This window comes from Centropristis striata, chromosome 10 (genome assembly GCF_030273125.1).
Source record: "Centropristis striata isolate RG_2023a ecotype Rhode Island chromosome 10, C.striata_1.0, whole genome shotgun sequence".
Lineage (NCBI taxonomy): Eukaryota > Metazoa > Chordata > Actinopteri > Perciformes > Serranidae > Centropristis > Centropristis striata.
In genome coordinates this window covers 35,968,304-35,994,230 of record NC_081526.1, presented here as the reverse complement: position 1 = coordinate 35,994,230, position 25,927 = coordinate 35,968,304, and the positions used below count along the sequence as shown (strand labels likewise).

At 40.3% G+C, this 25,927-nt stretch overlaps 1 protein-coding gene across 1 annotated transcript; it reads left to right on the top strand.

The window, feature by feature from the left end:
• Positions 1 to 1,116: 1,116 nt before the first annotated feature.
• Positions 1,117 to 23,625, top strand: abi2a (abl-interactor 2a). The gene is made up of 12 exons (XM_059342686.1): positions 1,117 to 1,360; positions 8,102 to 8,269; positions 10,206 to 10,382; positions 10,503 to 10,520; positions 13,457 to 13,536; positions 15,814 to 15,954; positions 17,483 to 17,583; positions 18,080 to 18,349; positions 18,833 to 19,015; positions 19,120 to 19,200; positions 19,584 to 19,766; positions 20,590 to 23,625. The coding sequence occupies exons 1-12, from the start codon at positions 1,244 to 1,246 to the stop codon at positions 20,763 to 20,765; spliced, it is 1,695 nt and encodes a 564-aa protein (XP_059198669.1). The 5' UTR covers positions 1,117 to 1,243; the 3' UTR covers positions 20,766 to 23,625.
• The last annotated feature ends 2,302 nt before the right edge of the window (positions 23,626 to 25,927 follow it).

The window sequence follows — 25,927 nt, the reverse complement described above, 5'->3', positions numbered from 1 at the left end:
GATTATTCTTTTATTGTTTACTTATTTTTAAATTAAACAGATACAGAGTGCTGAAGAAGAAAAAAAGAATAATACTGATAATGGTCAAACTATAACTAATTTTGAGTCTTTTTTGGTCATTTTGTGTCTTTTTTTGGTCATTTTGTGTCTTTTTTGGTCATTTTCTGTCTGTTTTGGTCATTTTCTGTCTTTTTTGGATAATTTTGTGGTCAATTTGTGTCTGTTTTGGTCAGTTTGTTTCCTTTTTTTGGTCATTTTCTGTCTTTTTTTAGTAATTTTTTGTCTTTTTTTGCACAGACTGAGAGATGTTTTAGTTGTTGTCTGCTTCATTATTTGTCCAAAATTCGTCGTATCAACTGAGTTTGTCTGATCTGAACTGTGAGATTCTGTTCAGTGAGACAACATGCATGTTAGATTGGGGGTCGCGACTCAAAAAGGTTGAGAACTACAACTGTTCTAGTGGTTAGCACTCTAGCCTCACATCGGTCCGACTCTGACCTTCAGAGCTTCTGTGTGGAATTTGCATGTTCTCATGTTCTCTGTCAGTGTGGGTTCTCAGTCCAAAAACATGCACTTGGAGTTAATTGGTGACTCTAAATTGCCCGTAGGAGTGAATGAGAGCATGTTTACTTGTCTCTGTGTGTCAGCCCCGGCTGTACTGCGTCCGTCAGCTGGGATCGGCTCCAGCCCCCCTGCTAGTGCGGATAAGCGGATAAAGCTAATGAATTAATAAAACATGCATATATATATATAATTATGTTAATTCGCCAAAGCAAAGTCATAAATCATCCTAAAACAGAAGACAGGTTGCTCGTCTTATTTGTGATGGGTTTAGTTTTTAAATATGAGATATAATATAATATTATATATTTATAATATATAATAAATATTGATACAATTTAAAACAACTGAAGTAAAACAAATGCAGCTTTTTCCAACATTAGTCATTTGTCTGAACGTCACCTGAACGTTACATTAAACCAAATCCATTGGAGACTTTGTAATAATTTGACACTTTTCTCATAATTTAATGTTTTTGTGACGAAGTCAAGATTATTATTTTTTTTATTTCTGATATAAATGGATGTCCTCTGGATATCGGCTCACTACCGCTCCGTTTAAAGTCACGTCTCGAAGAGAAAATTTCCATTTCCCCCGTTCTGATTTTTCCCCGCACTAGTTGTTGTTGCGGTTTTTCCCGCGGCCCGTGAAGGCGGCGCGGTCGTTGGTAGTAAGAGTGAAGATGGCGGAGCTGCAGATGCTGCTGGAGGAGGAGATTCCTGCGGGACGGAGAGCTCTTCTGGACTCCTGCAGCAACCTGGACAGAGTGGCCGAGTACTGCGAGAGCAACTATGTGCAGGTAGGACAGAAGAACCACCCTAAGGTCCGACAGTCCGCAGGTGAACCGCTGCAGGTGTGTGTCGGTCCTGTGAGTGGGTGGGCGGGGAGGCAGTGATGGAATGACTGCACCAGACTCCCTCCACTTTAACTCCGCTTTTATATCTCAGCTTAAAGTCACACTAGAGCCACAATTTTAAAAATGACTCTCATGCATCTGAACAGGTTGGACCTTAGCATTAATTCGGCTTTAACAAACACGTCTGTTCTAATGTAAATCAGACTTTTATAACTCTGAAACCTCTCACTGTTCACTTCTGAAAGTTGTCCTTTTACACGAATCTGTTCATGATTGGTTTATTACATTCCTGCCGAATTAAAAAGCGACTTTTGGTTATTAATTTAAAGTGTAATACATCGTGTTTAATGTGTGTAATATTTGCAGACAAGCAGGAAATCCAAGACAACGAGAATTAATTAATTTTAATGGGAGTCTGGCGCGACATAATATCAGTTAAAGTTGACATTTTATGTTATTATGTGTGTTATTATGTGTATTGTTTTTGTTGGTTTATTGCAGCCAGGCCGAATTAAAGAGCAATTTGTTTTTAATAATTTAACATCTTTAAATATCGTATTTAATGTGTGTAACGTTTGCAGACAAGCAGGGAATCTAAAAATGCGAGATATTTCAATGGGAGTCTGGCGTGACATGACACCAGTGGTTGAAGTTGACATTTTATGTTATTATGTTTATAATTAGTTTATTGCAGTCAGGCCGAATTAAAGAGCGATTTGTTTTTATTAATTAAATATCTTTAAACATCTTATATGAGGTGTGTAACATTTGCAGACATGCAGGGAAACAAACAGATTTTTAATAAGGAGTCTGGCTTGACAGCGTTTTCTCCCATATAGCTTACTGCAATGGTGTATTTTACAAGCTAATTTTGTTATTCAGTTTTAAACATTGTCATGTTTTCTATCAGGGCTGCAGGATATGAGGGAAATAAACAATATGTGATGAAGGAGTGAGATATTGCAACACTGTAATCAGAATCTGCTGCTAAAATATAACAAATTGCTGACTGAATTAAATATATATATATTTAAAAAAGGTTTTAACACTGGTCTGAACACTAAGGCATCAATAAACCATAGTTACATTTCAGACAGCATCCAAACTTCATCGTGTTGGAGTTATGTCATCTTTTAAATCTGTTAATTCACATTCAATCACAGCAGAGCTCCGTTGAGAAAACCATCGTTTTAACAGCAGTGTTCTTGTGTTCTTCAGACCTGACAAAGCATCAATTCAGCTTCATGTTGGAGTTATTTCAGCATTCTTTAGATCCGTTTATTCACAGATAAATCTCTTTATTTAGCTTCATTAGAGCTGCACCAGCAATTTTCAGGCACAGCTCCTGCAGACGGATCAGATTATTATTATTATTATTATTAATATCATTATTATTATTATTATTATTATTATTATTATATTGGGTTCCCATTGTTCAACATTTTGAGCTTCAAAGACGACATAAATAATTAATCGATTCTGTGACATTTTATTCACATTTTAAATCAGTCAGAGAGCTGTTTACTGGGCCCACTTCCAGTGTGTGTGTAAGTGTGTGTGTGTGTGTGTGTGTGTGTTTGTGTGTGTGTGTGGGAGGACCAGGCTGTTCTGGACGACTGTTCTTCTTCTTCTGTTGGCTTCAGACACCTGTTCACCGCCAGATTTCTCCTTCTGCACATTTCTGCAGCTGTCAGTCAATCAAAGACACATTAACCACACACACACACACACACACACACACACACACACACACACACACACACACACATGCATTTGCATTTTGCAGTGCCCATAGGAAGTATGTATTCATATAGTGGGAGATTAAGATTTTTCAAATGTGGCAGAATGAGGTTGTGTGTGAAAGTGGAATGTACAATGAGGTGTAATACTCTTGGTAGTGTTAATATACAAAGTGTATATTGGTTACAATGTCTGCAACTCCATTAAACACTTACTTTTCATAAAATACGCACACCATCCAGCACATACACATTGAACATTGATATTCACTGGAAACTATTAGAATATTATTGTTAAATTGAACCTGAAAGACAGGTAGGCTAAATAGACTTCAGATGAGATGAGTCAGGGTGGAAATCCAGAGTGAATTGTGTTACTGACCAGGTGTAGGCCTATCACACAATGGGGCGGAGCTCCACTAAAAGGGGGCGGAGCTCCACTAAAAGCCGTCCGATCAGAAACAGTGCAATGCCGCAACATGTCCTACATAAATAATTTTATTTTGAAAAATTAATTCAAAAATCTTCAAAATAGAGGATGCACACCTTCGTGCCATGAGCAAGCCACATACGAAATCTGAGGTCAGTCTGACTAACGGACAGCGAGATATGACGCACACACACACACACAGACACACATACACACACAGTCACTTCTAGGTTTATACATAGATGATTTCTATTTTTTTTACATTAAATCTAAAGTTTCACTGTAAGAAAAACAGTTAATCTGCCTCAGAAAAAAGTAGAAACTACGAGAAAAAAGTGTAATTAACAGAAAAAGTAAAACTTACAAAAAAGAAATAGAAATTAGAGAAAAAAAAAATTAAAAATTAGAAATTGTGCATCAGGATATAGCGTCAGGAAGTTGTCTAAATAACAAAGTTGGGATTTTTTTCTGTTTGATTCAGAAACATTTCTAGCAGTGAAGCTTGTTGTTTGTGAAAGTTTGATAAAATGCTGCAGTTGTTGTCGTCCATACATGTTTGATATCAGTTCAGTTCAGTTTGACTGAATACTTTGTTGGTCAGTCTGTGGGTTTGACTCTCATTGTGGAGAAATAAAAAGACTGAAGTGAGATGAATAGAATTTTCTCTGATTGGACAAACACAATCCTTGACTGAATTTAATTTTGTGACACAAAATGCAGTAATCTGCTTGTGCTCTTTATGTTTTAAGTCATTAAGGCAAGTTAAAGCATTGTGTTCGTCCTGAGGAGCTGAATAAGAAGAGATGTTTGGAATAAAGTCCATTATAAACATGACTCATAATGTAATAGGTTTATTTTTTACATACAGGTGCATCTCAATACATTAGAATATGATGGAAAAGTCCATTTCCAGTAGTTGAAGTCAAACAGCCCCAACCAAGTATTGAGTCATCTACAGTCATGGAAACAATGGTTAGACCATTGTTTTCTTCAATTTCTTGTTCATTTTAATGCCTGGTACAACTAAAGGGACATTTGTTTGGACAAATATAATGATAACAACAAAAATAGCTGATAAGAGTTTAATTTAAGAGCTGATATCTAGACGTTTTCCATGGTTTTCTTGATAATAACCAAAATCATTATCAATAAAACCATGGAACCATGACTGTAGATGGGCATACTTTTCAGAGGCCAACATTTACATATTAAACATACTTTTTAAAATTGGTCTTTTGTAATATTCAATTTTTTTGAGACACTTAGGTCTTCATTAAATGTAAGCCTGGTCATTATAATTAGAAGAAATTAAATAAATTAAGACATGAAATGTTTCATTCTCTGTGTAATGGATCTATATAATTATATGCCAGTTATTTCCACTTTTGAATTGAATTACTGACAAAAATAAACTTCTCCTTTCCTGATATTCTAATTTATTGAGATGCACCCGTACTATACATAATGTACAGGCTAAATAATGTAAAGTGCACTAAAATTTTGCTTTGAAATTCAATTAAAAAATCCTGCCGCTGTTTATTGGGAGGAATTGAAATCATTAGTCATCATCATTAATTTGTAATAAATCTGAACATGAACAAAGGCGTTCCTCAGCATGTGCAGACGTCCTGCTGCTCACTGAACACACATGGTGTGTGTGTGTGTGTGTGTGTGTGTGTGTGTGTGTGTGTGTGTGTGTGTGTGTGTGTTATGTGATGGAAAACGAGGAAAGGAGTCTCCAGGCCGGTGCCAGGATTAGTCTGAAGCAGAATAAAGAGATTTCTCTGTGATTTAATGTGTTTAAACGGATCTAAAGGATGCTGAAATAACTCCAACATGAAGCTGAATTGAAGCTTTGTCAGGTCTGAAGAACACAAGAACACTGCTGTTAAAACGATGGTTTTCTCCATGGAGTCTGGTGCAGCAGAGCTCTACACTGCAGGAGATTCAACACACAGACTTTTGCATTGACTTTGTATCTGATGTAATCATACTGAAGTCACGTAATTAATCATGTTTTTATGTTTTCTCTTCAGATTATTTGTAAAAAATATGATGATAGCGGAACATCTGGCAGCTCCAGGCACTATAAACTGCCTCTGTGTTGATGCTGTCAGCTTGTTTTTAAAATGTTTAATATAATTCAGAGTGAAACAGCAGCAGGAATTTGACTGTTGGTGAAACAGGTCAGAGGAATCAGAGCGTGCATACGATTTCATGTAGATCTGCTCTGATTCATGTACAGAACTCTGTGTGTGTGTGTGTGTGTGTGTGTGTGTGTGTGTGTGTGTGTGTGTGTGTGTGTGTGTCCTTAGGCCAGAGGAGGCAGCCCTCCAACTAGGTCAGACTAACAGGACATCAGAGGGAAAAGAGAGAAAACAGGAGATTTAATGAGACGCTGAGATGATGATGATGATGATGATGATGCCGTGTGTGTGTGTGTGTGTCTGTCTGCCTGCCTGTGTGTGTGTGTGGTATATAAAGAGGACAGAAGCAGCCAAAATCAATAAAAGGCTCGATCAATAAATTAATATGACATTAAATTACCATAAATAAAATTAGAAACAAATTCAGGCAGGAACATGAATTAATAAATGTACATTTAAATTAAATTCTCATATTATTATCTTTTTTAATAATATATTTTCTTGCATTAATATTTGTTTTTTTAATAAATAATTTATTTTGTGTGTTTCTTTATTTTCTAATTAATTAAAGAATTTACTTATTAAGAATGAATGCCTGAACCGGGCTCTAAGAAATAAAAACAAATTAATATAACAGAAACAAATATAGACATTCATTAAATTATAAAATCTTAAATTAATTAAATCTGATATATTTAATTTTAATTTCGTTCTTCATTTACTTTATTATTAAGTCTCCTCTTAATTTACTTTCCTCTTTAATAATGCTTTTTTAAAATTAGTGTTGAAAGTTTTTTTGTTCATTTTTACTTTTTTTGGTTTATTTTAAATATATTTGTTTATGTGTGTTTTCATTTTTTTTTAATAATTATCTATTAAATAACATTATATTAATATTTTTAAATACTATAATATTATTATACTATTATACTAATTACTACTATTATATTATTATACTAATATTTATAAATACTTATTTAGTTAGTGAGAGTAAACGCATAAAAGTGGTTTAAAAATTAATACAGAAATAAATAAGGTTGGGGGGAATAAAAAAAGAATAAAAGAGGAAAATAATATTTACATAAATAAATAAATAAACTTAAAAATAAATAAATACATAAACACATAAATACAAAACTAAATGCAAAAACAATGATTTGAAGTGTGTGTGTGTGTGTGTGTGTGTCGTCCTCAGGCATACATGAATGAGTTATCACTGACCTACATCATGCCTCAGTGCGCACACACACACACACACACACACACACACACACAAACACATGTTGATGCAGTTTCATTCATCATGTGTGTGTCATACAGAATAATGTTTAACCTTTCAGTGAATATTCATGTTTATGATAAATGAAGACAGTAAACCTTTGTTACCATTGTGTCACTTTTTATTCTCATGTATTTTGAGGCTGCAGGAACATGAGCGTATTGTTGGTGATTCCTTCAGAGTGAGTTCAGTGTGTGTTTTATTTTTATTTTCTTTAAAAATATATATTTTTAATATTTCTGTCCCCTCTGTCCCCTCTGTCCCTCTCTGTCCTCTTTGTCCTCTCTGTCCCCTCTGTCCTCTCTGTCCCCTCTGTCCTCTCTGTTCCCTCTGTCCTCTCTCTGTCCTCTCTGTCCCCTGTGTCCTCTTTGTCCTCTCTGTCCCCTCTGTCCCTCTCTGTCCTCTCGGTCCCTCTCTGCCCCCTCTGTCCTCTCGGTCCTCTGTGTCCCCTCTGTCCTCTCTGACCCTGTGTCCTCTCGGTCCCTTCTGTCTTCTCTGTCCCCTGTGTCCTCTCGGTCCCCTGTGTCCTCTCGGTCCCCTCTGTCCCTCTCTGTCCTCTCTGTCCCCTCTGTCACCTGTGTCCTCTCTGTCCCCTCTGTCCCTCTCTCTGTCCCTCTCTGTCCCCTGTGTCCTCTCTGTCCCCTCTGTCCCTCTCTGTCCTCTTTGTCCTCTCTCTCCCCTGTGTCCTCTTTGTCCTCTCTGTCCCTCTCTGCCCCTTCTGTCCTCTCGGTCCTCTGTGTCCCCTCTGTCCTCTCTGCCCCTTCTGTCCTCTCTGACCCCTGTGTCCTCTCGGTCCCTTCTGTCTTCTCTGTCCCCTGTGTCCTCTCGGTCACCTGTGTCCTCTCGGTCCCCTGTGTCCTCTCTGTCCACTGTGTCCTCTCGGTCCCTTCTGTCCCCTGTGTCCTCTCGGTCCCCTGTGTCTTCTCTGTCCCCTCTGTCCTCTCTGTCTCCTGTGTCCTCTCGGTCCCCTGTGTCCTCTCGGTCCCTTCTGTCCTCTCGGTCCCCTCTGTCCTCTCTGTCCCTCTCTGTCCGTCTTGGTCCTCTCTGTCCCCTGTGTCCTCTCTGTCTCTGTCTCCGGTGTCCCTCTAGTCCTCAGATAAGGAGCGAGCTCTGGAGGAGACGAAGAGTTACACCACTCAGTCTCTGGCGAGCGTCGCTTACCTCATCAACACGCTCGCCAACAACGTGCTGCAGATGTTGGACATCCAGGCGTCCCAGCTCCGCCGCATGGAGAGCTCCGTCAACCACATCTCTCAGGTCAGAACCAGAACCACATCTCTGTGAGGTGGAGCTGCTCGGTGAGGTGGAGGTCCTTGGTGAGGGGGAGCTGCTAGGTGAGGTGGAGGTCCTTGGTGAGGGGGAGCTGCTCGGTGAGGTGGAGGTCCTTGGTGAGGGGGAGCTGCTCGGTGAGGTGGAGCAGCTCAGTGAGGTGGAGGTCCTTGGTGAGGGGGAGCTGCTCGGTGAGGTGGAGCAGCTCAGTGAGGTGGAGGTCCTTGGTGAGGGGGAGCTGCTTGGTGAGGTGGCGGTCCTTGGTGAGGGGGAGCAGCTCGGCGAGGCGGAGGTCCAGCTGCTCAGTGAGGTGGAGCAGCTCTCAGGAGGAATCGATCTGCAGTCTGCACACTTTATCATATGGAATATATTGAATGCTTCTATGCACAATGTTAGAGGTCTGTTTAGTTTTGTGTAGCACGTTATTTCAGCTGTTCTGCACACTTCCCACCTCTGTTTATAACCTGGGCTGTGTCTCTGCAGCAGCAAGTGTTTCTACCTGCAGTCAGATGAACCAGTAAACAATCAGTTTTTATAGAAAACCAACAAGAATCTTCTTCATGTTTCTCAGCTGAAGAGATAAATAAAACCATCTGTAGGTGTGAAGTCTGACCAGATTACACAACACTCTGTACCCACACACTCTCACACACACTCACACTCACTCTCACTCTCACTCACCACACACAGCCAGTTTATCGCTGAGTAGAGATCTGAACTGGTTCTGTGAAGATTGTTCCAGTAAAGTCAGGCCTCAGAGTTTCCAGCCTGCTGTCTCAGTCTGAAACTGAATCATTCCTTCTGTGATGCAGAGAGTTTACAGTTTGCAGTTTGTGTATGTTCGTTAATTAATCAGACCTTCACATGTTTGTGGAGGAAACAGAGAGCTGAGGAGAGGAGCAGGGCTCACAGTACAGAGAATCATTAATATCCTACATGTTTACACATAAAGTATTAAATAAAGTTTCCACTTTCCACACTAACTCACATCATCATCATCATAGTCATCATCATCAGTAGCATCCTCATCAGTCGGCTGGAAATAAATCCTGTTTTCATTCATGAATCCTCGACTGTACAGAGGAGCTGAGTGTGAAAATAAGAGACATATACAGCAGGTATCTGTGTTCAAAAAAAAAAAAGACTAAACTAACAGGTCTTTATACACCCGGAGAAAAATAAAATGAATACTCCAAGTTTTTATACTGCATTCATTTAAAGATTTAGAAGTAAATGTCCTGAAGTTTTACCTTGAAATATCTACATTTCTGAATATAAAAACAGCTTCATAATGTCTGATGGTTTATTTAACTTCTCTGAACAGAAACATGCTGAACATAAATATTTTTACTGTTTATTTAGAGATATTTCAAATAAAACCTTTGAACAGCTACATTTCTTATTATTAAAAAAATGTCACTGTATGATAGAGATCTGTCACTTCATATAATTTTAAATGATTTTTCATTAGTTTAGAGACTTTCCACTGTGCTCTCCTGTAACTCTGAATATTCGGATGAGCTGCTCTCAGATTATCTGTTCTGTAGGAGAGAAACACTTATTCAAGACTTCCTGTGAGAAGTAACAAACACTCGTCTGCTGTTCCTCTGCATCTGAAAACAGAAAAACACTTCAGCCTGCTGCAGCTCAGAAACACATTACCGTACACATTAAAACAGCAGAAACATCAGAGTGAGACAGGAGGAGCTGAAGGAGAAGCTCAGTCTTAGAGAGGAGAAGCTGATGGATGAGCTAGCTAAAGGACAAGCTCTATTCTAGCTACTATTACAAGTTTTATTACTTTTTCAATTGACTCAAGTGCAGATTTTTTATAACATTATCGGGAATTTATTACATTATCAGGTTCTACAAGCCTCTCTGATAACTGTGTGTGTGTTAAAGCCTGGTCCTGTGTGTGTTTCAGACGGTGGACATCCACAAAGAGAAGGTGGCTCGGCGGGAGATCGGCATCCTGACCACCAACAAGAACACGTCCCGCTCTCATAAGATCGTGGCTCCGTCCAACCCGGAGCGGCCGGTCCGCTACATCAGGAAGCCCATAGACTACAGCGTGCTGGACGACATGGGACACGGAGTCAAGGTGGGACAGATGGACGGAGTGTCTCCTGTCCTCTCTGAGTGTCTCTCTTATTCTTCTTCGTGTTTTAATGCTGCAGCTGTCACTAACCTGTAGAACCTCTCTCCTCTCTCTGCTGCTCAGTGGTTGATGAGGTTCAAGGTGAGAAACAGTCACACACACACACACACACACATACACACAGACACACACACACTCACGGTCACGCTCACACACACTCTCACAGTCACACACACACACACACACACACACACACACACTTACTCACTCACGCTCACACTCACGCTCACACACACTCTCACAGACACACACACAATCACACACACACGCAGTTTCACACACAGAAACACACACACTCACGCTCACACACACACACACACACACACACACACACAGTCTCACACACCCACACCCACACACACCCACACCCACGCTCACACACACTCTCACAGACACACACACAATCACACACACACACACACAAACTCACTCACATACACACACATAGATACACACACATGTACACACACATACACACACACACACACACACAGTCACATGAGGTTCAAGGTAAGAAATCACAAACACACCAGATATAATGGAGAGGATCAGAGGAACAGGTGCGGCAGGTTCTCACTGAGGCTAACCCCCAAAATGCACCGGGCCCGTCCGCGGCGCGTTGCTTGAGCTTTGCGTCATTGCGAGTAATACGTGGCCATTATTATTTCTCCTTTTGAGGCTCGACATGAGTAGCATGTGTCAAACTGGACAGAGATTGTCGGATCGTCTTAACAGGAAGTCGCAAGCGAATCCGGTTGTTTTTCAAAATAAAATACCATGAGCAGACTCCAGGTTGTATTTCATGTCGTTAGATCAATATTAAATTCATGTAGCTAATAACTGTAATTTAGGCAGTAAATAGAAGTACAGCATAAAAGTTATGAAAAAAACAATAAGCACAAGTTAAATTACACAAAAGACAGTTAACGAAGAAGCCTACTTACCCATGGTAGAAGTGCAAATATCGTCAAAAATGATTAAATCAGCAAGTAAACACTGTCGGACCAAAGGTAAACACTGTCTTACGAAAAGTGAACTCCGTCATACGAAAGGTAAACACCGTCAGAGCAAAGGTAAACACTGTCTTACGAAAAGTGAACTCCGTCATACGAAAGGTAAACACCGTCGGACCAAAGGTAAACACTGTCTTACGAAAAGTGAACTCCGCCGTACAAAAGGTAAACTCCGTCGTACGAAAGGAAAACACCATCTTACGAAAGGTAAACACAGCCGTACGAAAAGGTAAACACCGCCGTACGAAAGGTAAACACCGTCGTACGAAAGGTAAACACCTTCGTACGAAAAGGTAAACGCCGTCGTACGAAAAGGTAAACGCCGTCGTACGAAAAGGTAAACGCCGTCGTACGAAAAGGTAAACACCTTCGTACGAAAAGGTAAACTCCGTTGTACGAAAAGGTAAACACCTTCGTACGAAAAGGTAAACTCCGTTGTCCGAAAAGGTAAACCCCGTCGTACCAAAGGTAAACACCGTCGTACGAAAGGTAAAAGCCTGTTGTACGAAAGGTAAACACCGTCGTACGAAAGGTAAACACCGTCGTACGAAAGGTAAACACCGTCGTACGAAAGGTAAACACCAGCGTACGAAAGGTAAACTCCGTCGTACGAAAGGTAAACCCTGTTGTACGAAAGGTAAACACCACAGTACGAAAGGTAAACACCGTTGTACGCAAGGTAAACCCTGTTGTACGAAAGGTAAACACCAGCGTACGAAAGGTAAAATCCGTCGTACGAAAAGGTAAACGCCGTCGTACGAAAAGGTAAACGCCGGCGTACGAAAAGGTAAACGCCGTCGTACGAAAAGGTAAACGCCGTCGTACGAAAAGGTAAACGGCGTCGTATGAAAAGGTAAACGCCGCCGTACGAAAGGTAAACACGGCGTACGAAAAGGTAAACACCTTCGTACGAAAAGGTAAACTCCGTCGTACGAAAAGGTAAACCCCGTGATACGAAAGGTAAACTCCGTCGTACGAAAAGGTAAACCCCGTGATACGAAAGGTAAACACCGTCGTACGAAAGGTAAACCCCGCTGTACGAAAGGTAAACACTTTCGTACGACGGTGTTTACCTTTCGTACGAAAGGAGAGAGATCACCGGCGTACGAAAGGTAAACACCGGTGTACGAAGGGTAAACTCTGTTGTACGAAGGGTAAACTCTGTTGTACGAAAGGTAAACACCACAGTACGAAAGGTAAACACCGTCGTACGCAAGGTAAACTCCGTCGTACGGAAGGTAAACACCGCCGTACGAAAGGTAAACACCGCCGTACGAAAGGTAAACACTGCCGTACGAAAGGTAAACACTGCCGTACGAAAATTAAACCAAGTCGTACGAAAAGTAAACACCGTGGTATGAAAGGTAAACACTGCCGTACGAAAGGTAAACACCGCCGTACGAAAGGTGAACACTGTGGCACATGCAAGACGCGCAGCTTTTTAAACGCTCCCGGTGGGTTTTGACGCCGTGGGAAACGGACCAAATATGGGCCCCGTGGATTTTCGGTGTCAGACAGGTTTACTGATTTACAGAGATGTGAAGAAGAGAAATAACACTTTATGTTGTGACGACTCAGCAGATTGTTTATTTTTCTGAATGACCTCTCAGTTGATTCTCTCTGATATGAATGAGTCTGTGACAGCTCTAGGGTGGTTTATCATCAGCTCCATGTTTCTGTAGTAAATATTGAATCAGTTGAGAGTTTGTCCCTCCAGCTGAATGTTTCTCTCTGTGATTCTGTGTGTGCTTGTTTCATTTTCTCTCAGATTAAGAACCTGACTTCACTGGTTCTCACTGAATGTTTTCACAGATGAAGAACAGTATATAGTTTACATGAATGAAGAATCTCTCAGATCCACAGCTGAGAGTGTTAATAAGATTCATCACAGGAAGCCATTCAGTGTCTGTCTTTTACTTTTCATAATGATGTGAATGTATTTAAAGGGTTAAAATCCTTATGAATAAATAAATGAAATGAAGCAGCTGATCTGTCTCTCTGCAGGGGAATGGGTCCATGAAGCTGTCTCGCTCCAACCCCCCCTCACAGAAACCCCCCAGCCCCCCCAGAGCCGGACTGTTAGGGTAACACACACACACACACACACACACACACACACACAGTCATACACACACACACACAGTCACACACACACACACACACACACACACACACAGTCATACACACACACACACACATACACTCACAAACACACCAACAGCAGATATCTGAGTGGACAGAACGTCTCTCTGAACTGTTGGAACGTGTTTCTCTGTTAAATATTCTTGTGACCTGAAAGAACCAAAGGAGGACTGACCCTTCACTAAGCCCCGCCCCCTGATCACAGGCCAGCCAAAAAGCATCAGCTCTGTGTGTGACTTTAACGACACACAGATTTCACATTTTAATTTGTTTTTTTATTGCAGTTGGTTTATAATGTTTATGTTGTTGCAGTATTATTTTGTTGAAGCAAACGATTGATTTCCTGACACTTCTTGTTCTTTTTCCGTTTCCTAAATATGTCACTTCAACAAAACTTGATGTATATTTTAATCCTTTTAACCCGGAAACCCCCGAGCATTTTTTGAAAGACAGTTGACATGTTGTCTTCTAACCAGGCGTCCTGAATGTCCTCCTACTTCCCTCTGCTCCACACACACACATGAAAACATGTTTGTTTATATCTGAACGCCACAAAAACTGTTGGAGAGCAGAAACACCAGCTGAGAGGCCTGTGTGTGTGTGTGTGTGTGTGTGTGTGTGTGTGTGTGTGTGTGTGTGTGTGTGTGTATGTGTCCTGCTGATCAGACGTCTGTTTGTCCGTAATCAAACGCTGCAGGATCCGTTCACTGTCAGAGGGTCACAGGACCTATTATTACTGGTTATCTAAAAAAATAAGTTATTATATATATATATATACAGAGAGAGAGAGAGATATGTATAAATAAATATATATAGAGAGAGAGATATGTATAAATACATATATTATATTATTTTATTATTTTATCTTTATTCATTAATTAGTCGTATTTAAGTGCAATAAGAAGAGAAACAGTTTGAGTTTATTGGACAGAAGAGGCTCAGCAGAGAGCTGAACACACACAGGCTGTCCTTCTGTCACACACACACACACACACAGACAGACTGTCCTGTCTTGTTTCTTGTTGCACACAACAGAAAATGTGATTATTTATTTTAATCTGAGTTCATATTATTCTGTTTAAATGTTGATTTAACTTTAATAATGTGTAACTGAAGTGTGTGTGTGTGTGTGTGTGTGTGTTATTTGTCATCTGTCTGACTCGTGTTTGTCTTCAGTTTTATTATTTATTTTTCTCTGCAGATTTTGAATCCTCTATAAATATTTGCTCACCTTCTAAACAACAAACAACTGAAGTAGAATAATATATAATGTCATCTGATTCTGTTTAATATCATGTTGATGTGTGTGCAGCGCCCCCCTGTGGCTCAACAGACACACTGACTTCACATTTCACTAGAATGAAATGTTAAGATTAATTACCTTTATTAATCCCACAATGGGGAAATTCAACCTCTGCATTTAACCCATCCTTTTTTACACACAAGTGAACACACCATGCAAGGAGCAGTGGGCAGCACATTACTGCGCCTGTTGGATTATAAAATAAAATTCCCCTCAAATAATTAAATGTGGAAATATGAGATTAAGTAATCTAAAAAAATAGATAGTAGAAAAGTAGTTTTTCGAAAAAGTTAGATTATTTTTTATACATTTGACCATATTAATGAGTTAAATCAAATATTAATGTTGAATTATGGAATAAAAATCAGCAAAAAATTGACTAAAAGTGGAAAAATAAATATAAACATCCACTGAAAATAAAAAAAAGTATTATCTTAATTTAATTATATATTTATTGCCTTATATATTAATGTGGTATTAAGAAATAAAAGCTAACTTTAAAAAAAAAAGTGGTAATAAATGTCCCCTGAAATAAATGAAAATGTTGCCTTATTTATTTAAATATTAAAATAATAAAATATTTCAAATGCATAAAAGTCCTCTTAAATAAATAAATGTGGAATGATGAAATAAATAAAAGTAGAAAAATTGTACAATATTTATATATTTTTGGTATTTGGCTTATTTATTTGTTTTATAAAATTAATTTAAAACCTTTAGTTGTTGTTGTGAGGATATAAAAGTTATTTTTATTCAAATTTATTTCATTATTTTTGGATTGAAGTTGTTTTTATCTACATTCAACATGAAATAACAAAGTTCTGTTCCAGGTTCTCGAGTGTCTCAGGGTGATGACATCATCAGTATCCCCCCCTCCACCCCGTTAACCCCGCCCCCTGACCTCTGACCCCTGCAGGAAGAACTCCCCCTACAGGACTCTGGAGCCGGTGCGCCCCCCGGTGGTGCCCAACGATTACGCCTGCAGCCCGAGCAGGAACCACGGCGGTGACGGCCCCGCCCGCACCGCCACTCTCAGCCCCCGGCCCCGCACACACAGGTAGAGGAGCGAGGAGGCACGGCAGCGGGGGCGGGGCTTCACCACCTCGCCTCAGTCTGTGATTCTTCTGCTCTGACAATAAGATTTAAATTATTATAGAAGAAAAAACAAAATGTATTCCTTATTCCCAGCTTCCTTCCTTCCTTCCTTCTCTCTTTCCTTCCCTCCCTCCTTCCTCCCTTCCTTCTTTCCTCCCTTGCTTCCTTCGTTCCTTCCTTCCATTTTTCCTTCCATTTTTCCTTTGTTCCTTCCTTTATCATCCCTCCATCCTTCCTCCCTTCCTTCTTTCCCTCCTCCCTTCCTTCCTTCCTTCCCTCCTCCCTTCTTCATCCCTTCCTTCCTTCCTGCCGTCTTTCCTTCCCTTCTTCCTTCCCTCCTTCCTTCCATTTTTCCTTTGTTCCTTCCTTTATCCATCCCTCCTTCCTCCCTTCCTTCCCCCCTTCCTTCCTTCCTTCCTTCCTTCCCTCCTCCCTTCTTCATCCCTTCCTTCCTTTCTGCCATCTTTCCTTCCCTTCTTCCTTCCCTCCTTCCGTTCTCTCTCCCTTCCCTCCTCCCTCCTTCCTTCATTCCTTCTCTACTTCCTCCCTTTCCTCCTCCCTTCCTTCCTTCATCCCATACACTGTGGATAAACAATAGTTACTCTTCAGGTTGAGCTACTGAAACTCATTCAAAATGCAATTATTGATCTCACTTACGTTAAAGCACAATACCTGCATTTATTAAATCTTGGTCTCAATCTGGGCTTTGGCCTTGGAATTGATCATTTTTACTACTTTCCACCAGATTGCCTCATTTTGACCATATTCAGCATTTCACAAGCATGTTCTGCTTTAAATAAATCTAGTAAACATGGATCTTCTAGAATCACATCAAAGATGAGACATGACAAACTCATGACAAAAAAAGATTATTTACACAGCAGCCAGGTCTATAAACATGGTGTCATCATGACACAAACCTGGCTTATAAAGGGTTAAAATATTCAAAAATCAGTTAGTGTTTGATATCATTAATTAGGTAAGATGTAGGGGCAAAAAACAATACAATGAAAGTAGAATATAATAATGTATAATATTATTTATAGCTTGCTTTTAAAGAGCGCTAAGCAGTACAAGTTGGCATAAAATGTGAACCAGCCCTGAGGGTAAACAATATAAATATTTATATTAATGAGCAGCTTCAGAGCCGAATGAACTCACTTTCTGTTTCCACTAACTGACTCATTTCTGTCCAGTCATAGTGTTTGTCTGCAGCTTCCTGTTTGTTTCTGTCCACATTAACATCTCTGTGCTTTTATTGTGAAGTTTCTCTGCAGGCTGCTGACTTCCTGTCGCTCTAACATCTTTTCCTCCATCAACATCACCTGCTTCTGTCCGCACATATTCACCTGGAGACGTTCAGACGTCTGGAAACATTTAACAAAGTATCTGTTGTTGTTGTAGTAGTTAATACTGCGACCACCAGAGGGAGCAGAGTCCACTGACACCGCTGTGTGTGTGTGTGTGTGTGTGCGTGTGTGTGTGTGCAGTGGCAGCAGTGGGGGCAGCAGCAGCAGAGAGAACAGCGGTAGCGGCAGTGTGGGCATTCCCATCGCCGTGCCAACGCCATCACCACCATCTACCTTCCCAGGTAACACACACACACACACACATACACACACACGTACACACTATAACACACACACACACACACACACACACACACACTTTCTCACACACACACACACACACACACACACACTTTCTCACACACACACATACACACTATAACACACACACACACACACACACACACACACACACAGTGTAACAGTGTTTCCTTATTCCCTCCCTTCCTTCCTTCCTTTCCTCCTCCCTTCCTTCCGCCTTTCCTTCCTTGCCTCCTTCCTTTCTCCCTTCCCACCTTCATTCCCTCCTTCCTTTCCTCCTCCCTTCTTTCCTTCCTTATTCCTTCCTTTCTCCCTTCCCTCCTTCCTTCCTTCATTCCTTCCTTCCTACCTCCCTTCCCTCCTTCCTTCCTTCCTTGCCTCCTTCCTTCCCTCCTTCCATCCTTCCTTCCGTCTTTATTTCCTTCCTTCCCTCCTCCCCTTCCCTCCCTTGCCTCCTTGTCTCCTCTCCTCTTGAAGTTTCCCCAACAGCGGGACCGGCGAGCTCCTCCTCCACAGCTCCTAACTCCTCCCCCTCTCCATCCCCGACCCCCTCCTCCTTCTCCTCCTCCTCCTCCACCACCACGCTCACACAACCCAACGCCCCTCCACCGCACGCTGACACGCCCGCCCTCACCTCCTCTAACCTCGCCCCCGGCTCGTCTGACGTCCAATCAGGAGAGCTGTCTCCTCTCCCCCCTCCTGCTCCTCCTCCTCTCTCCTCCTCCTCCTCTTCATCACCTGCTGAAGGTGAGTTTGTCTGAAGGCTCCACTGCCGCCATCATCTCCCGCATGCCCGCATGTTTTTCTCCCATCATCATAACCAGCTGGACTCAGAGAGGTGGTCTGTCAGACCTGTAGTGTCCTGCTGCGTCACTAGGTGGCAGTAACTAGCTGTGAACTCGTTCTAAAAGCTGCTGTACAGTAACCACAGACTGCTTTCTTTACTGATGTTTGTTTAACGATGAAGACAACAACTCCCATGATCCCATGCTTCATCGTGACATCATCAAAGTCTGTCTTTTTTATATACATTTTTTTAACTTGGAGAACCTGAGTAAAGTACACACTGTGCCTTTAAATAAAACAAGTCTGTCTCTCTGCCTGTCTGTCTGTCTCTGTCTGTCTTTCTCTCTCTCTCTGTCTGTCTGTCTGTCTCTCTCTCTGTCTGTTTCTCTCTCTGTCTCTCTCTCTCTCTCTCTCTCTCTGTCTGTCTGTCTGTCTGTGTCTCAGGTCCGATGGTCCCTCAGTTCTTCAGTATGAATCGTCCTCAGCCTCGGCAGCAGTCTCCTCAGGTGGGGGGGTCGCTGCCCTACCGCCGTCCCCCCTCAGTGACCGGCCAGCCAATCACAGGCCAGGACCAGAACCAGAACCAGAACCAGGTCAACGGCGGTCCGTACTACACCCAGAGTCCAGGTACAGGACCTCCTGCAGGATCATTATTCAGATTGTTAATGAGGTTTATTAACCCTGTGTGTGTGTGTGTGTGTGTGTGTGTGTGTGTGTGTGTGTGTGTGCAGCCTCCCCCCCGCCCCCCTCCCTCCTGCAGTTCAGTCCTCAGCTCCCTCTGATGGGCTTCGTGGCTCGAGTCCAGGAGTCCAGTGAGTCCTCAACGATTATTTGAATTATGATGGGATGTTTGAGACTGGGGTTTCCTTATTCCCTTCTTTCCTTCCGTCCTTCCCTACTTCCTTCCTTCCTTCCTTCATTCCTTCCTTTCTCCCTCCCTTCCCTCCCTACTTCCTTCCTTCCTTCCTTCCTTCCATCCTTCCTCTTTCCTTCATTCCCTCCCTTTCTCCCTCCCTTCCTTCCTTCCTTCATTCCTTCCTTCCTTCCTCCCTTACTTCCTTTCTCCCTTCTTCCCATCCTTCCTTCCTTCCCTCTTTCCTTCCTTCCTTCCTTCCCTCTTTCCTACCTCCCTTCCTCCCTTCCTTCCTTCCTTCCTGATTTAAAAGAGCTGAATTTAATTTGTGGTGTTTTTCAGTCTCAGACGCCCCCCCTCCTCCCCCTCAGCTGGCTCCTGACAGCCAATCAGGGCCTGAGGAGCTGGGGGTCAGTCCTGAGCCGCAGGAGGACGGACACGAGGAGGACTCGGCAGTGGTGGAGTACAGCGACCCGTACGCCGAGGAGGACCCGTCCTGGGCCCCCAGGACCTACCAGGAGAAAGGTACGCCACACATTTATACATTTTACATTAAAAAATGTGGGGGTTTTCACTGCATTATACAAAATGTATATAAAATCTCCAGACTGCAGAGAGTCAAGAGAGAATATAATCAGCATAACATTTTTTTTTCTCTGAATATTGCCCCCTGTCCCTCATCTATTTATTAATTTTTGTCTTACCTACAATGGCCCGAATAAAGCATCATATTGTACATGTTGAAGTATTGTCATGCCAGCCTCTCCTGTCCTCTCCTCTCTGCTCTGTGTAAACAGATTTTCAGTGAATATTTGTCACGTGACCGTTGGTCTCAGCAGAATCAATCATGTCTTCAAAGTCTAGTTAGTGCAAACGCTTTATTTTAAATGACACACGTATGATAAAGAGATTATCAACATTTTAACATTAATAATTAGTTTTGATCACTTTTTATCACTGATTATCCATTATAGGACCGTCGGAAACTCGATCGATAATGTCTGTTTTTACACTTTGTTTTTATTTCTGCGATAAAAGCTCTATTTTTAGGCATTTTTGTAAAGATAGCATACTTTTTTTGGGAAGGGGGGGGGGGTCAGAGAATCAATATTTGACTAAAATCCTGATGAGATCCACAATAGTTTTCCAATGAGACAAAGAAGGCCGAGTCACAGACTCTATGAGAAAAGGTCAAACAAAGCATTGGCTCTTTTGAGACTACCTGCTTTAAAGACACGCAGTCGGAGAAATCTCTGCTATTACCACCAAAACAAAGGCAGAATATGTCAAACATGAATATTAATGATTATTAATATGATGTAATTAGTAATGATTTGTGGCCCTCCAGTGGTGGCGATCTACGATTACGCGGCAGACAAAGAGGACGAGCTGTCGTTCCAGGAGGGCGCCATCATCTACGTCATCAAGAAGAACGAGGACGGCTGGTATGAGGGCGTGATGAACGCCACCACCGGACTCTTCCCCGGGAACTACGTGGAGTCCATCATGCACTACGCAGACTGAGAGGCTCTGCAAAAACAAGTTAAAAACAAGTTAAAACAGTTAAATTCAGTGTCTTTGCTGTAATAAGTAAATTAATTCTGCCAGTAGAACGAGTTAAAATCTGCCCGTTCAGAAGTCTCAAAACAAGATTATAGTGTGAAGTGTAATAATAAGTTTTAATCAGAAATTAGACATATTTTGGGTCAGACTTTCCTTTTTTTGCGTTATTATTGACTTCTGTTGTTGTTGGAGGTCGTTTCACATGTTTTTATTATTATTATGATTATTATATGTTGTTAAACGTTCCTTTTCTCTCTCAGAAGTCACAGAGGATTCATGATTAATATTTAAATCACACGAAACATTAATAGTCTTAAAATGTTCAGATCCTCTCAAAACTCACATAATGACCATTTAATTATATTTTTCAATAACAATATTGGCGCATAATTATCATCCTCTCCAACATCATGAATCATAAGTTTTTATTTTTTATATTTAGTTTTTTTATCACAAGGAATTTATTTCAAGATCTCCGCATAATACGTTTCTTTTATTTAAATCACAAAGTAATTTAATAATAATTAAATTACAGTTATTAATTCGCTTAAATTGAATAATAATTAATAAATTATTATATTTTAGGGTGAAGGTGTGAGAAGTCGCCGTAGTTTGACTGAGGTGATGACTTTAATAATAATAATAATAATAATGTCGGAGCTCAGAGAAAATATCTAATGAAGAGAAGCTATGCAACAGTTTGATACTGAAACATGAAGCACTTTGACACGACGGCTCCTTTTATCTGCAGTTTCACTCTGGCTTCTTCAAATGATTTTATATTCATAAACTGCCACATATTTAAGTCTGAACATAAAAAAAACATTTTCAGGCCCTTTTACTTCCTAACATTTCATCTGCTGATGAGGTGAAAATAACGAAGCTGAAACAGGAGAAAACACTTTTAGTTTCCTTTCTGATGTGAAAGAATAACCTGAAACACATCAGCTGACGGTAAAGATTCTCTTTAAAGAGTGAAACATGAAGTGAAAGGCTCAGATGGAGATTTAAACACATAATAAACACAACAGTTCCTTCAGTTAGTCGTTTACTAAAGTGTATTATAACAGATATTGAATCAGTCAGTCAGGAGGTCAAATATCAGCTGATTCATGATTCTGCACAGATTAATCTTTAATATTTACATTCAGTCTATTTCTGCCTCAGAGACAGAAACATGAGAAAAACAGAAGTATAAAACTCTATGAACACTGAGTGACGTGTCTCAGTAAAAAGTAGGAACATTAAGAAGTAAATAATAAGTTACATATATTATAAATCTAAATGAAAAGGATCATAAAATATAAATCTGAAACATGTATTTTATATAAATAAATATGAAACATTTAGAGTCTCTGAGCCGGTTTATTCTGCAGCCGCATGGGTCCCTGAACGCACCGCTGGCTGCAGAAGTGTTCAAGTTTACAGTGTGTGTGTGTGTGTGTGTGTGTGTGTGCGTGTGTGTGTGTGTGTGTTGATATAAGTGACATTTTCTTTAAATGTGTTATTGTCTGTGATCAGCTGGAGGTCAATAAGTTTAAAGAGTCAAGAGACTCAGTGCCATATATCTGTGTGTGTGAGTGTGTGTGTGTGAGTGTGTATACCTCCCTTGTGGACTGAAGTGGTTTTGGACCTGAATCAGTGTTTTCTTCTTGTTGTAAAGTGTTTTTAAGAACCAGAGAACACCAACAGCCAGAGTGATTCACCTTCAGCTGCTTTTTAATTGAAATTCAATCAAGAAAAGGTCAGAATGTTCCAGTTTAAAAGTGTAAATTTACAAGAAAAACATGTATTATGATATTTTTGTGAGATTATAAAGTATATCTTTGTCAGTGGTTCCTTTGGTTCAGTTTATCAGTGATTCTGGGTTGAAATCTGTTTCATTTTTTCTTTTATGTTAAATCTGATGATAAACTGTAATTTGATCCATTCATGTGGTCTGATCCAACCACAGAAACTGTTTTTTTAATACATCTAAACTTAAATCTTTTTTCTTTTTTTTTTTTTGCCAATTAATGACTTTAAAATCTCAGAAAATGTTTTATTTTTCTTGTAAATGTATCACTTTAATAGCAACATTTTGCTCTTGTATTTTTAACTTCAATCTATAGAAATCTGAATTTTTCCTCAGCTCAACCTAAAATTTTAGAAAATGTCTCAATTTTACTCTTAAACAGAAAAATGATCAGTTAGATCGATCTGGATCAGTTAAACCTGGACTCATGAGACCTGGATCCGTTAAACCTGGACTCATGGAACCTGGATCAGTTAAACCTGGACTCATGAGACCTGGATCAGTTAAACCTGGACTCATGAGACCTGGATCAGTTAAACCTGGACTCATGGGACCTGGATCAGTTAAACCTGGACTCATGAGACCTGGATCAGTTAAACCTGGACTCATGAGACCTGGATCAGGTGTTCCTACTGACCCTGTTGGTGAACTCTGGTTTGTTTTCCTGCAGTTTCCCTTTAAACTGAAATAAGAAGTGAAACGTTTCAGACGGTTCCTCTCAGGCTGATTTTACCAGAAACACTCAAACTCTATTATTACTATTATTATTATTAATAATAATAATATATTAGTGTGTCTCCATTCTGAATCTTGATCCAGGAGCACAAATTACATGACAAATCTAATGTGAACAGGAAGGAAGCGTGTTCATGAATCCGTCCTGAGGTGAATGAGCTGCAGGTGAATCAATCCCTGGTAGAATGTGACGTCTGGAGAAACTTTCTGATCCACAAACTGAAATAAAGCACATTGATGTTTTGTAAGAAAGAAAATAAGTGAAATGATTTAATAAATGTTTAAACAGCTGCTCTGTGTTTTTGTCTCTTATTTAATTTTACAATTATTATATATTAGAGAATCAGTCTTTACAGTAGTTTTGTAAAAATGCTGATATTTTTTTAAATGTTCCCTGTAGGGGGGAAAAATCTGTTTAGATTAAATATGTAATACATTTCCTTCTTATTAAGCCAAATTTTAGCTTTTTAAATAAAGAAAGGCATCACATGACATCGTGATTAGAAGCATTAATAATCAGAAGGACATAAAACCTGTTTCTATGGACCTTAATATATTAGTTTGAATCTGTATCACAATTTATCACATTATTATTATATTATCACAACATGATCAGGTGCCCCGTGTGAGGCACCCCCCACACTTATTGTAGGGATTCTAGAATGTCCCAAAATAAGGGCGTTTTCACACCTGAAAGTCCGAACCAAGGTCCGTGTTCTGTCACATTGTCTACATTTGGTCCTGTTGGTTTTGGTTTCACACTGCAAAAGGAATAACGGACTTTACGAGACAATTCTACTGGACACGTCATCTCCCTGTGGACTTCCATGGCTCATTTTGTTTTGGTTATGCTGCGTTACGTTGTGTTACTTCCTTAACGTGTTTATACTAAATGAATCCAGCGAGACACCTTTTACTCCATTTGAGTCCTTTTCCCATGCGTTATTTCAGTCTTGTGACAGTGAAGGTTTCTGCTGCTGTCCTCAGCTCCATTGTGCACACAATTAAATGTTTGTCCTTGGTCTTGTGTTACTTTGCCGCTGATTAGTGATTGTGCTCACCTGCTGAGGCGCCGCGGAGCAACGCACACGCCGTCGCGCGCATGCAGCAGCACAGCCGCTGTCACACACACGCAGCTGCACCTCCAGGCAGATCACCGCAACAAATACTTTAGCTGGTCTTTTGCTACCAGCAGCATCGGTTTAATGAGCAATACGTGAGAGTGCTTGGTATTTGCAAGATGAGCCTCCTCATCATGAGAAACTGGGTAACACTTTACTTGAAGGTATCGTCATAATAGTGACATGATACTGTCATAACTGTGTCATGACAGTCAATTTATACTTCATGATATGTTAATGACAAATCAAAATGCTACCACTTTACTTGAGGTCTGAGAATATCTCCATTACACCGTCATAATGGTGTCATGACAATCAGTTTTGGGTATCTTGTCGGTATTCTGTCAAACATCTGTGCCCAAGTGCTAGAATTGGTCTGTAACCTTGCACATCTAATTATAATAATCATTATGCCAGCTTGCCATATATACAAATATAGAAACATATTTTGTTTATGTCAAGTTGCCATGACAAAGACATTTTGTGGTAATGTCACTTTGATTAAAGTCAAGTTCTCATAATAAGGACATCCCAAACAAATTTAATGTCAAGGTGTCATGACAAAGATATTTTCTGGTAATGTCACTTTGATAGAAAGTTGATAGAAGTTTGATAGAAAGTAGAATTGAAAGTCAAGTTGTCATAATCAAGACAACCCAAAGAATGTCAACTTGTCATGACAAAAACCGAATGACACTTAATGACAGCAGTCATAAACGTGTATGACATTGACATAATGTTTATGACACGTTTATGACTGTGTCATGTCACAGTTATGACGATACCTTCAAGTGTTACCAAAAATGGTATCGCCGTCGACAGGAGAGGAGGAGAAAACAGCTGGCAATCCTGCAATCCAACTTCCTGTACTGTAATTCGAGAGCAGAAGAAGAAAAAAACTTACTGTCATTGACACGAAGGTCCGAACTATAAAAAAAAGTTGTTTTCACACTGCAAAAGGGTCGGACCTTGGTTGGTTTGGTCCGGACCGAGACCACCTCTTCTGGTCGGACCAAACTCTGGTCCTTTGGTGCGGAGCGTGGTCCGCGGCGCCTTTCACACCTGGAATTTAGGTTTGTAGGATCAAACTGAAAAGTCCTAAAGTCCGGACCAAACGAGATAGGTGTGAAAATGCCCTAAGTGTATGAATGCCTCACACAGGCACCATTTATGTTGTAAATGGGGTCACCATAAATGCTTTCCCCCCCATTGGGATATTAATTATAAGGGTGAACCTGAACTTGTGTGGGTCTCACTGTTCAAAAGTGTGGTTAGATGTCTATCAGAATTATTAATAATCATAAATGAGTATTCATTATAATAAATTATATTACTGGCTCAGTTAAACTACAGGTACATGTTTTTAATGTAACTCACATTTGACCTTTCTCATACTGTGCAGCTTTGATTAACTTATTCATCCATCATTTTGCTTTTAACATTTTTCTCCTGTTCAGGGTCAAACAAGATGT